The sequence below is a fragment of the Oryzias melastigma genome, linkage group LG5 (assembly GCF_002922805.2).
Source record: "Oryzias melastigma strain HK-1 linkage group LG5, ASM292280v2, whole genome shotgun sequence".
In the NCBI taxonomy this organism is placed as follows: domain Eukaryota; kingdom Metazoa; phylum Chordata; class Actinopteri; order Beloniformes; family Adrianichthyidae; genus Oryzias; species Oryzias melastigma.
In genome coordinates this window covers 10,227,040-10,240,964 of record NC_050516.1, presented here as the reverse complement: position 1 = coordinate 10,240,964, position 13,925 = coordinate 10,227,040, and the positions used below count along the sequence as shown (strand labels likewise).

Here is a 13,925-nt window from a genome sequence, read left to right as displayed (position 1 = left end):
GTTACACTGTCTCAGGTGTCATCAGTTAGCAGGTAAGTTAAAACTGTAAAAAAAAAGCTCTCCCACTCTCTTAACCGGCCACTGAAAGTTCAACATGCCACCTCATGGCGTCAGCTCTCAGAAGACCTGAAAAAACATATTTTTGCTTTACATAAAGATGGACTAGGCTGTAAGAAAATAGCCAACACTCTGAAACTGTGCTGCAGCACAGTGGCCAAGATCATCCAGCGCTTTAAGAGAACAGGTTCTTCTCAGAACAGGCCTCGCCATAGTCGGCCAAAGAAGCTGAGTGCACGTTCTCAGCATCACATTCAAAGACTGGCTTTGGAAAACAGACGGATGAGTGCGTCCAGCATTGGGGCAGAGATTGAAGGGATGGGAGATCAGCCTGTCAGTGCTCAGACTTTTGTGACATACTGTATATATATATAACTAAACTGAAAATTAACTGAATCACTTTGAAATTCAAGAGAACATACTAAATTGGACCACTAACTGTTTGATGAGTTCCATAAAAAACAAAGCATTCATTCTTCAAATAAATTTTTGTACAGACTAAACTTAAAATTATAACATTATTTTACCCAGAAACTCATAAGGCGTTTTACTGTTTGAATTTTTTTTCTGATTTCTTTTTAAAGAAAGTTAAATTGCATAAAAGTAATTTCTAAATTGGAATGAACATTTATTTTTGTCATCTAACTGTAAACTCAAATTTAATCATGCTGAGAAAACAAGAAGAGATTTACCAGAGATTTACTAATTCGGTCTCCAAGTGATTACATTTTATATGAAATTATAGCAAAAAAAAGCCTAAAAGAACATAAAGATCTGGAAAATTTATATATTTTATTGACATTAAAGCTGAAGTGTTCCCACAGGGGAAGGAGGAAGGGTAGGGGGGGTCTGCACAACACCTGATGAAGGTTGCAGTTTTTCATGTAAAACCTGCTGCTAATACACAGTGGATTAAATTCTGTCATTAGATAAAAAACATGTTTTATTATGAATTCCCTACAAAATAATTTTGTTGTATTTATCCGCCACGTCTTAAAGTCTGGTCACTGGAAATATTGTCCGACTTTAAAACGGTCAGTGATCAAATGACAGGCGACACACAGAGCTGCTCGTTAGCATTAGCGTTTTGCTATGCTACATTGCGGTCCCCAAATCTACACTTTTGATTAAACTGTCTGTTGCTGCTATGAGTCCAGCAGGTTGGGCCTCCAGTTCTGACTGGATCCCATTAAAAATCACCAAATGCCCCAATACTTCATCAGTCAAAACTAAATGTTATATAGTGCAAGTGACCATGGTTTGTTGGACCCTTCAAAATAAAAGTCTTTCACAATAGACTCATTCTTCTCTTAGAGAAAAGTTCTATCCAGTCCTATGATAAAACCGTTTTTAGCCAAAAAAAAAAAAAAAAAAACACGTCTCATTTTCTAGGATATATAGTGTTAACAGGTTGGAAACTACACAACGGTGTAGCATGATACCTGGAGTACTGTGTCAAAATGCATCACAATAAGCTTCACAGAAATCACACTGGCAGTTTGTCTCTGACTCCACACTCAACCACTCTGGCTGAGAGTGATTGATTGACATATTTATTTAGACACACACACTTAACTCATCACATCTGGACTAGATACAAACAGGAAATCACAAATCCATTTCAAAATAAAATGCACACCAGAAAACAAATGCAGAAATTGGGAACACATTTCAGAAGTTCATCTCCGAGTTGTGGGCGGACTGTTGGGCTGGAGTAAGCCTGCCCCCATTTCCCATAATCCCTTCGCTAACATGCTCTCCTGCTATTTTACAGCCTCTTACAACTCCATCATGGCATTACAAGAAAAATGGGGAGCAAAATTGTTCTATTTTCTCCCCTTGTTAAGCGGTTTCTAGAAGTTTTAACTCGTATATGTCCAAGTCCTCCATCATGTTTGTATCAAATTCTGGTTGATTCTCTCTTACAGATGACGTGCCAAAATCAAGGCCCGGATCAGGCCCTCCAGGTAATTATACCCGGCACTCCAGATTATTCTACTTTATTAATATTAATGACCCAATGTTATTTGTGTGTTGAATAACTTGTATAATTTTGACAAAATATATTTTTATGGAGAGTAAAATATTGAAAGTTATTTAAGGTTTAGGTTGATTTATTCTGGAATAATTTTCCTCCCTTTTAATTATTCATAATTATGTTTTTTAAAGTTTTAAAAATTGGCATTCTGCTAGCTTTTTTTTGACTATTTTTCACATTTACTAAGATTTTTTAGGCTATTTTTGAGTTTAGCTAATATTTCAGCTACATGCTAGCTGTTTTGGCTAATTTAGATTTTTTTCAGTATTTTTAAGGCTATTTTGAAGTTTAGATATTTTTTTTCAGCTACATGCTACCTGTTTTGGCTAACCTAAGTTTTTTTTTGGGGGGGGGGCTAATTTGGCATTTAGCTAATATTTTATCTGGCTATCAGCCTCAGCTTTTTAAGCTATTAGCTTCAGAGATTTCAGCTATCAACTTCAGCATCTTCATCTATCAGCACTATCATCTTCAGTGGCCACATTCAGCTTACAGCATTCACACTAGCATTATCGAAGGTGATGCTATATATCTAGTTCATAATTATGTTAAAAAGTTATGGTTTTAAAGTTTTAAAAGTTTCGTTTTAGAGTGTTCAATAATTGTTTATCCTGTTCGCCCCGCGGCGCGACCTAAGGTGTGTTTTTAATTTTTCACCCCTTGTACGATTGATTTTGATCCCCCTGATCTTATTTTACAGCCAGGTAGCATCACAGCCAAAGCGGGCCTGAGGATCACCAAACAAACGCTTAAAGCAAAACAGAACCGTCTGGAGAGCAGGCTTTAAAATAGGAGAGACAGGAAAGAGAACGTGTGGGGGGGGGGACAAAAATCAAGTGCGAGCCCTGAGCGGGAGAGATGTCAACAGCTGTACATGCCTCCTGACCGCCTCACAGAGCAGGGAGATTTTCACACAGCTATTTTGATGGGCTCCCTTATTTTAGAAGATCCAGCTCGACCCTCAGAGCTCTCAGAGGTTCAGCTCGTCCATCTGTATCCAAGTCATTTTATTAATCTGTAGTTTCTCAGGAGACGGTTGACTTGAACAATATGCCATATGGCGAGCTGACAGCTATCTAACACACATTTATTGTGTCTTCTTTTTGGAAAGACTCTCAAATGATCGAGAAACATTCCTTCATCTTATAACAAAGTAATAGTGTAGAATAAATGCATTTAAAATGACAGCCATTAAGCTGAAAGGGCGCTGACTGTAAAAAAGCTGTTCATTCTGGGGATATTAAACAGAACCGTCTCCGGAAATGAAGAGCTGAGAGCAAACATGAAGCCACCAGGACTCTTTGGAGTTTGCGCTCGGTGACACTTGAATGTTGCTACAGCGACGAGAGCAGTAAAATTAAATTAAGCACAATAATTACCTGAATGCAGCTCATCATGCCAGCGAGGTTATAAATAGCAGCAACAATGTGACAGTGGTGAGACTTCGGCTGTAATCACTTTCTAAAGACTTTCGCCTGCAGGCTGGATTTCTTTTAATGTTGATGATTTTGTTTCTACATTCTCAAAGTGACACTTTGGGGAAGTAAGTTCAGCTTTAAAAAAAGGACGAGGACAAGCGGAAAGCAAGAAGAAACACGAATCATCTGGACCTGACGTGGACCGTCGATGAGGAATCAGCCTAACAAGTTTGTGGGAAGTTTTTAAAAACTCTACAAGCCAAATGACAGTTTTGAGAGCACACAGAGCTAAAATGAGTCCTTCAGATCATAATTTAACACTCATCGTCTGCTGCTGCTGAACATCAGGATGCACTGGCTGATGTCAGTGACTGAGCTCAGACTTCTGCTCAAACTGTTAAGAAGTCGTTCAGACACAAAGATCAAGATAAAATACATGACCTTTAACCCCTCAGTACCTATTGGTACAAAACCTTTAATTTAGAATCTACTTAGAAGCAAAAACATGATTTTTTTTTATAGAGCTGGAAATAAACTCAAGTCGAGTGTATGTTTATTTCTGCATATAGAAAGGAGTTCAAGCACTCTGCTTTCTTTGACTTCAAAACATCCATGTCATTAAAAAGTAAATCCATTCCTGAGGATAAATAATTGAAATGTGTGTAGCTTTCTTTCTCCTCCTCTGCCTCCTTTAGTCACAGCTGGAGACTCTGCTTCACTTTCTGTCTTTGTTTCAACCACTCCAAACAAAATCCACTTTCAGACACATCAAGAGAACTCTGGCTGTAATGCAAAAACACATGCAATCACCCTATATCTGCTGGAGAAAAGGGCTGAAACGATGCTTTAAGGAAAGTAAGGGTAGTTTAAAGAAGCCTCCTGAAGCTGACAGTCACATAAGCAAAGCTGAACCCTGAAGTGTGACTCTGTAAACACAGCACAGATGGGTTTTTACCTCTCTGAAGCGCTTCAGTCCTCCCCTCCGCCTCTCAGCCGTCCTGTGTGTGGAGTGAGATGCGTTTCCTCCCCCTATCCTCTCCTCTTCCTCACAAACTCGCTCTCCCTCGCCGACTCCTGTCAGCGTGCCCCCCCCCCTCCCTCTCACCACAGCAAACACGCTTTTCCGAGTGTGCCAGCTGCACACGCAGCTTCCTGTCACCCCGCCGCTGTCAAGCATCCACTGTGCCAGCACTTTCCCTCACATGTGCACTCATATTTATCAATACACCTCATGCGGACAGCGAGAGCCGCTCGGCGGCGCAGGCCCCCGTGACCTCTGCAGAGCCCCAGGCCGAGGCAGAGAAGTGGTGGGGGGTGTTAAAAGGGCAAAAGAGAGTCTGGGAGACTTCGAGAGATGAAAAGATGACAGTAAAAAGGTAGAAAAACAAGGTCAAAGACTAGAATAGAATAGAATAGAATAGAATAGAATAGACTAGACTAGACTAGACTAGACTAGACTAGACTAGAATAGAATAGAATAGAATAGAATAGAATAGAATAGAATAGAATAGAATAGAATAGAATTACAGGTCATGCAGAAGAATAAAATACAAGTAAAACACAAATCATAACTTAAAACCTTAAACATCCGCTCCAATGAAAATGGCGATTTTGGTTTTTCTCGCGTAAAAAAAAAAAAAAAAGGGGAGGATATACATTTATACAAAGAAAATTAAGCTTAAATTTACACATCTAAGTATTTCTTTGGTGAAATGGTTTTGAATCCAGAATTCTGATGGAAAAAGCTTTTGAAGTGTGATATCAAAGCTACTACGGCAAGCCACAAGTTTCCTGCTCCGCTCTATTCTGATCATCCACTTGCAGACAAATAGATCCATGAACGTCTTTGTTTTCCTGGTCTGAGCTGGAATCTGGATCAAAACTGTACGACTGGATAGTTAGACTGGATTGCTCACCATTTTTGTTGCACCACTAACGTTAAATCAGAGCGTGTGAGGGGCTGTAAGCTAGAGGGAGAGCATGCAAACAGAGGGATGATGGGAAGGGGGAAGTGGGGCTGCTTTGCGCCAACAACTCAAAGACAAACTTCTAATGAACTCATGCTGCTCTGCACAAATTACCTCCTAAAAAATGTTTTTTTTAAGGCTAAAAACGGCATAATCATAATTTAAAAAAATGCCACTGAGAACATTTTTACAATAGATCAAAAGACGATCAGAGTAAGACGTCAAATAAAACCACAAATAAGATTTATTTAAAGAACTTGGAGCGTTTACTCCTACACCTACAATATCTCACTTGTGCTGCACCACTTTAGCTTTAAAAAAAAAACAGTAGATCTAAATAAGAAAAAATCTTAATCTAAAACCTGTTTGCAACAATGTTAGTCAGGTAAATCTGACATTTTGTTCTGTTTCTTTGTTCCCTTCATGAAGATAACCACATTACATGAACATATTCAGTACAAGATAAGTTCACAAATCTTCATGATGGGAAAGAAAAAGTGAGAAGAATGAATGTTGTGTTTTATTTCTGCCCCTATTTTAAATCTTAAAGGAACAACAGAGAAAAAGGAGAAAATTCTAGATTCTGCAACCACACACATCACTAATTAATTACACATAAAGTAAACATTTGTATAGGAATATCTTCTTTAATTTAAGCTTATTTGAAAAACGTTTCAGAACTTTCTGTTGAGAATTCCAGACTTTTACAACAACTAGAGAAAAGCAAGATTTTCATCATCTGAAGTAAAAACAAATATTTTTTCCCTATTTTCAACTTTAATCTATTAAGACTCATCCTAATATTTGGGCTAACCGTCTCCACAAGTCGTCAAGAGGCAAACTAATAAAGTTTGATGTTCCACTAAACCTTCAAACTTCAGCAGTTCTGACTTGATAAATAAAGCATTTATATTTTATATCCCACTTTATGTATTTTATGAGTAACTTTTTCCTGTGTAAACATTACTGGCATTACATTGGTTTTAGATGAATTAACCCACACATCATAAGGCAACAAATTTGAACATTTTAGAGCTCTCAGTCATCACATGATAAATAAAACTAAACATAAAAAATACATATATGATTTTAGCTACTTTACTTTGAATAAATAATATATGAGGCATCCAGACAAATTTTCATCAAAAATTACCCCAAGGACTCGGTTTTTACTCCATTAATAGACAGTTTTACTTCTTCCTGATTTTTATTAACCCAAATATCAAAATTTGCTGATAAAAGTGGTGGAAAAGAGCTCAATCAATGCACTACGCACATCAGAAGGTTTGCGTGACACGAGGCAGACATCAGTCTGCAGCCTTGACCTCATGTTCCTCTGTATTTCTGAATCCCCACGCCCCAAATTGGGCTGATTACACAGACACACAGTCTGCCTCTTCAGCTGCCTCCCAATTATTTGTGTACCCCTGCAATCACTCACTGGCAAGCATCTATGGCACTCCTGTTATTTTCTATATTTACCCACTCAGATTTCTATCCAGACTGATCATCGTCCTGCACGCTGACATCCTCACTCATCGGTGGCACCCGCTCTGCTCTCTGCCGCTGCAGCCTCAGAGAAATGTTTTTGGCTATTGGAGCATGACAAAAATAATAATCCTTTTTTTTAATACGGGCTGCTCAGGCACAACAGCTGGCGAGCGCTGTCGTGCACCGTTACAGTGTGTATGCATGTTTGTGGTCCAGGTATGGCTCAGATTGTAGTGACCTAGATATGTTTACACGGTCATCTGAGCACACTTCCCCTTACGGGGACAGAAAGCAGCTCTCCATTATATAAACAATGGAAACATTTTTGTTTTTTTAAAGGAAAAAAATCTATATCTTGCAATTTTCCTGCAAAATGTCTGTTTAAGATGTATAAATAACCAAGCGTGTGGACTCCTGCTTTCTATTGAATCTAATGTCAGATCTCGTCTTAACGTGTCTGAACAATTCTCGTTTTAAACGTTTTTTTTCAGTATTTTGTGTGGAGCCGAGACTGGTTGCTGCTAGGTCATGAACTTGTGAGCTGTGTGTGTTTGTGTGTGAGGCTGAGCCGCTGTCACATAGGAGCTGAGCTGGCCACCGCTGATGTTTTGGCACAAACTGTGGACAAAGAAACAGCCTGGCTCAGCTGGTGGAAATTGAAGATTGTTCCTTTTAGTTTGCTGGATTTCCAGTTTTTTTTTTGGTTCATGTCACTTATTTTTCTGGTTTTATCTTACTTGGTTCATTTGCTCATTACTTACTGCTGTCTTCAAGTAGTTAAACTATCCTATGGTGCAATTAAGAAGCTGGGCTTTCAAGTCACCTGTTGTCACATACTAAATTTCTGGGTTTATCTTGGTTTACTCCTGTTAGAATCTCTCTTAAAGTCTATTCAGACTAGAAAAGTGTTGGTCCAGATTGCTTAATCTGATCTAGATCGAGTTCTGATCTGCGTTTGATCTGTATCCAAACTGCTGACAACTCTATAGAGACAAAATAGACTTACCCCGATTTGTGCGTGCTTAACTCTAGATTTGTGTGTAATTCTTAGGTTGGTGCATAAATCTGGATTTGTGTGCACATATTTTTTTATTTTTGTGTAGATTTGGATTTATGCGTGCTTAACTCTTAAATTGTCCATAACTCTGGATTTGTGCGTAATTCTTAAATTGGAGCATAAATTTGGATTTGTGCGTGCGTAATGCTTGATTTGTAACTCATGCAGTACATTTTATACATATGTACAAAAATTGCGAAATTCAAAAAAAATAAAAGTAACATGTGCACAACTTAAAATTACAAAGTTTGAAACTAACTGCACACACTAATCTTTAAATATCACGCACAAATTGCTTGATACACACATGCAAAACCACATTTACACACAAATCAGGTGTGAGACACTTCACATCTCTGAGATTCGTGCTAAGCGATGCGTTTAAATGCTGCTAAAATGCTAGGTCATCAGTTTTCTTTCCAGCTTCTTTGAACTTAGATTGTGAATAATATCTGGTGAAACTTGACATTTTCCATATTTCTTAATGAGATATGGAACACTAATTCATATAAAAAAGTCTTACAACTATAGTTTGGCCCAATCCGAATTCTTCCCATCTCCCTTCCCCTTCATTTATCCCTCCAAACGGAGAGTTATGGAAAAATTGTGTCTAATATTTCGGGCGTCACTTTTGTCGATGACATCATCAATAATCACCAGTTCGATAGCATTAGCATGGACCGTCCAGTGCTTGAATATACATAACAACAGTGGTTTCATAACTTTAAAAAGGTCATGCTACAACAAAAAATCATTATTTACTTTTAAATGTGAGCTTCTGTGGTTCAGAGAACACCCAGGTGAAGAAAATTGCTTCTCAGCGCAACAAGGTTTAGCCTCGCGATTGAGGACTTTATATCCCTCCATTTGGAGGATCGGGTTTAAAAAATAAATTCCCTGGACACACTTAAACTCCTCCTTCAAATGGAGGGAAAGGGAGAAGGGCTAGGGAGAAGGGAAGCATTCGGATTAGGCCTTTCTCTATTCAAATCCAAAGTTACAAACAAATCAAGAATTATAGACACACAAATCAGTGTGAGTCTATTTTCTCTCCATACAATTCCAATTTTCAGACTTTTCAAACAACAAAAGGGGGCGCTGCTGAGTCTAAAATATTTTTCTTGCAGTTGGAAAAAAATAAAAGTAAAGAAACTTTACAGGCCAGTCAACCACAGAACAAAAAAAAAGGTAAAGGAACTTTTTTACTGCTGGCTCAAAAGCATTAAAGGTCACATAAGTTTATTTTAAGTTTATTTGATTTATATGGCGCCTTAAAATGACCTTGGTTGAACAAGGCACCACATATTAAAAGTTCAAAGAACAATAAAAACACAGCTAAGAAGTTAAAAACAGATAAAAATGCGAATAAATTGTATTACATAAAAACCATAAAAACACCATGTCCACTTGTCCAAACATGTGTTTTAATAGAATTTGCATTGAAGAATAAAAAACGTTTATGTGCTGACCATATTTTGTGGTTTTCTGAGCTTTCTGGGAAACTTTTTCCGTGATCACAGACCAGAAGAGATTTCAATGCAAAAGAGCACTGAATGTTGCAGGGCAGAGAACAACATTTAGGATGATTCATTTAATGATCAAACAAGACCAGGAAAAAAGTTTTAGAAACATTACACTTTTGTTTAGGGTTTTGTCATCCAATGAGCAGACTCTACAATGTAAAATCTGTCTGGGTCTGTTACAATATCCCAAATACCCTTTAAAGGTCACGCACCATATTCCTGATGTGATTATGGAACTTAATCTGACTGCACTGATTCAAAATGTCCTCAGCTGCACGCAACACAACCAAGTTTATTTGTAGACGGCACAAGGAGCTTTCTGTTGTGGACCTGCAGTTTTACATTAAAGCTCTGCAGTTATACAATAATCGGTCAGAACCTTTTATCCAAAATGACTCACGAGGTTCAGGAAAGCAGGATGTGAGACTACAGAGAGACAGATGAACTGAGCAAGAGAGAAACTGCAAAGATACAAACTGATGGTTTTCTTTTCATTCTCTACAAAAATCCTAAACATTTCTCAGATTTCTGGGTTGTTTTGAAAGTGGTCTTGTAACTTAAAAATATGTAAAACGTCTTAAGATGTTCAGAAGTAAAATGAAGAGGCAAAGAAAAAACATCTGAGGCTCACTTTGGCTGTTTTAAAATGAACTTGTACACTGACCAGCCACTATATGAGGAACTTGTCCAACAACTCGTTAACACAAAATTCTAATCAGCCAATTATATAGTGACTTTGTTGTTGGTACCAGAATGGCTGGTCTGAGTCTTTCAGAAACTCTGGATCTACTGGGATTTTCACCAACAACCATGTCAAGGGTTTACAGAGAATGGTCAGAAAAAGAGAAAATATCCAGTGAGCAGCAGTTCTGTGGGTGGAAATGTCTTGTTGATGTCAGAGGAGAATGACCAGACTGGTTCCAGTTGATTGAACAGGAACTCAAGTAACCACTGGTTACAACAGAGGTCTGAAGAGCATGACAACCTTCAGGTAGATGGGCTACAGCAGCAGAAGAACACACATGGTATCAATCCTGTCAGCTAAGAACAGGAAACTGAGGCTACAATTCACACAGATTCACCTAAACTGGACAATATAAGATGGCAAAACATTGTCTGGTCTGATGAGTCTCCATTTCTGTTGCTGCATTCAGAATCTAGGGTCTGAATTTGGTATGAAGATCCATCCTGCCTTGTATCAACGGTTCAGGCTGGTGGTGGTGGTGTCATGGTGTGGAGGACATTTTCTTGGAACACTCTGGCCCTCTTAGTACTAGTTGATGATGGTTCTAACACCACAGTCTACTTGTGTATTGATGCTGACCATGTCCATCCCTTTATGACCACAGAGTTCCATCTTCTGATACTTCCAGCAGGATAAGGCTCCATGTCATAAAACTGGAATCCTCTCAGAATGGTTTCTAGAACATGACAGTGAGTTCACTGGACTCTAATGGCCTCCACAGTCACCAGAACCCAATAGAACCTTTGGGATGTGGTGGAATGAGAGATCAGCATCATGGATGTTCAGCCATTTCCAATACTTTGTTGAATCTCCGCCACCGAGGATTAAGGCTGTTCTGAAAGTTCTAGTATAGGCAATGCGTTCCTAATAAAGTGGCCATGGTATGTCCATTTTAAATTTAAACCATTATCTTAAAGTAATAGTTTTGAAAGAAAAGCAAAACTACTTGTATTTAAATAGATCTAGATCCCTAAAGTGTTGTTGGCTGTCAAGGACATAATTGATTGATCAAGTAGCAGTGGATGCAGTTTGGTTTTTATAAAGTGAAGCACAAGTTTAAGCATCTTCACAAAGGGATAGCTTTATATAAGAAAAAAAATGTGTAAAACCATGTTTGCCACAAACTCTTTAAATTAGGAAGAGTTTCATCTGACCAGGATCCCGCTGATAAACAGGTCGTGTGAAAATGTGCAAATAGCTAAAGTATCATGACTGGGGATGTGAAATTTGTAGTCCACATCTGACCCATCCACTGGGGGAGTGGTGAGCTGCAGACACAGTCGTCTTCAGGGACTATTTGGTGGTTCAACCCCCCAGTCCAACCCCTTGATGCTGAGAGTCAAGCAGGGAGGCACTAGGCATCATTTTTAGAGTCTTTGGTGTGACTCAGCCGGGATTTGAGCTCACAACCTTGTAGTCACAGGGCGGACACTCTTCCACTAGGCCACTGAGCTGGTTGCTTTGGAAGCATGTCGCTCTATTTCTTTTATTAATTGTGTTTGTGACACCAAATAGTGACATGAAATGAAAGTCAGAGTTTTGCAAACATCCTGAAGATGATGGTTTCATACTCCAAGTCTCATGTTGCAGATTCATTAGATCCTGACAGGATAGCGCCCCCTAGAGGGTAATGAGGCAACAAGAGTGGATTGGGATTGTGTAAATCGGGTTTACCTTGCCTTCACACACCTTGTGAACTGCGATCTTGCACTCTGTGAACATCAGACAGAAGAACGTCTTTTACTTCCACGCCGCTCAGGTGAAACTGCAGCTCTGTCACCTGATCTGACAGACGTGAACTCACCCTTGCAGAAAGCCCCGGGGTCGTCGATGTTCTGCTGACACACATCGCACAGCCGTCTCTTCTTGAAGGTCCTCGACGTGAAGGTGTGACTTCCTGACTGAGCGAGCTGCAGAAACAAAAACCCCGAAAGTCACAAACTCCTCCTGGAAGGACATCTGAGGTTTGATCCTCACAGACTGACATCAGGATTTGTTTTTATGGTGGCATTTGCACAGATTTGTACTTCTTCTGAAACACATCAGCACTAATGCTCCACCTCTTGTTCTGTCTCCCTCTGTGAGTCAGCTGCTGCTGCTTCTACCTTTGCAGGAGGCTGAATGATCCATTCATGCCTTCGTGACTCTTTAGGCCTGACTGCAGCGACTCTAGCTCCTTTGAGATGATGATTACAGGTTCTTTCAACAGAGCCGTGCAGCATTAGACAGTACCAGCAGCTGTTAATAAACACCTCATATAAGCGTCAGAGGGCAAAGCAAGTGGTAAATCTTATAATGGCAAAAATGTTTCCAAGAGAAAAACTTTTTTTTGCTTTCAAATGAGTTCCTTTTTCTTTCCATACTGTGGTGTTTCTGTCCACAAAAATCTCTCTTTCTTGACCCAAAAACGGTGGGTTCATGCTTGCTGTGTTATTGTTTCTCTCATGTTAGCGTCTGAATTTTTCATGACTACTTAGCTGTCATCAATCATTCATTTAGCCTCCAGTTTCATGTAAACATGCAGTGAATTTGCTCAACTTATTTACTGTAGGTTGTGACTCCTTAGGAAGGGGGAAAAAAACGCTTTTGGAAATAATGTCAAACGAGTTATACAAGCTAATATTGGGATTATTTAGAATACGGTGATACTTTTACAGTAGTTTGATGAGAGCAGGAGACATATGGTATTTGGCTAAATTGGGGCCAATATTATTTGAAACCCCAATCAAATGAATTGAAAAAAAGTATTGATAGTTGGCAGAAAAAAAGGAAATGTCCAAAACGTTTTGTCATTCTAAAATAGACTTAATTATTTTCAACTTCAAGTGTTTTTTTAGGTTTTAAAATACAAGATTTAAATTTCAAAACATTTTTCTCAGTTTCAAATCTTTTTTTCACTTTCAACTCTTTTTTTTCCATTTTCAAACTCATAATTTGAAATTTTGAGTTTTGAAACCTAAAAAACTGAACATTTGAAGCTGAAAATAATTACGTTTATTTTAGCATAGCACTACGTTTTGGACATTTTACTTTTTTTTTGGCCGAACACCAATATTTTCTTCAATTTTCTTTTTTTGGTTTTAAATAATATTGGGCCCAGTTTAGTTCCATAAATAGCGGTGGAGAAATATAAGATTTTAATAATAAAACTATGAATTATCCTGTGTTCACAAACATTTGGTCAAGAACAAGAAAAATGGGAGGATTTCACTGTTTTTAACTGGTACCAAACAATTAATGCTTTTAATTTAGTGCTGGTTTCTTTAACATTCCGCTCTGATCATCTTTTGATTTATTTTCAAATCGTCTGAGTTGTGGGCGGGACTGTTGGTGAGGAGTAAGCCTGCCCTTACTTCAAAACATCCATCTGCTTACATGCTCCCCCTCTAGCTTACAGCCCCTCACAACATCTAACATTACTGGTGGAACAAAAATGGTGAGCAATATCAGAGCTATCCAGTCGTACAGTTTGGATCCAGGAAAGAAAAGACGTTCATGAATCTATTTGTCTGCAAGAAGATGCATCAGAATGGTTTGGAGGAGGGAGCTTGTAGCCTTTCTAGCTTGTATTTTATGTCACAAACATTTATTTTTTCAAAATGCATTTTATCATCTGCTCCTGATTCACA

At 38.6% G+C, this 13,925-nt stretch overlaps 1 protein-coding gene across 3 annotated transcripts in view; it reads right to left on the bottom strand.

Annotated features, from left to right (window-relative positions):
• Nucleotides 1-13,925, bottom strand: part of LOC112145486 (tensin-2) — a 39,062-nt gene that overhangs the window by 21,263 nt on the left and 3,874 nt on the right. For 2 of the 3 annotated variants that reach the window (XM_024270750.2, XM_024270748.2), the window contains exons 2-3: nucleotides 12,101-12,206; nucleotides 11,971-12,008 (exon numbers count right to left, since the gene is read on the bottom strand). In XM_024270750.2, the coding sequence (XP_024126518.1) occupies nucleotides 11,971-12,008; nucleotides 12,101-12,206 (144 nt within the window). Of the gene's footprint in view, nucleotides 1-4,468; nucleotides 4,506-11,970; nucleotides 12,009-12,100; nucleotides 12,207-13,925 lie in introns of those variants that run through there. The other variant, XM_024270752.1, reaches the window with a different exon arrangement.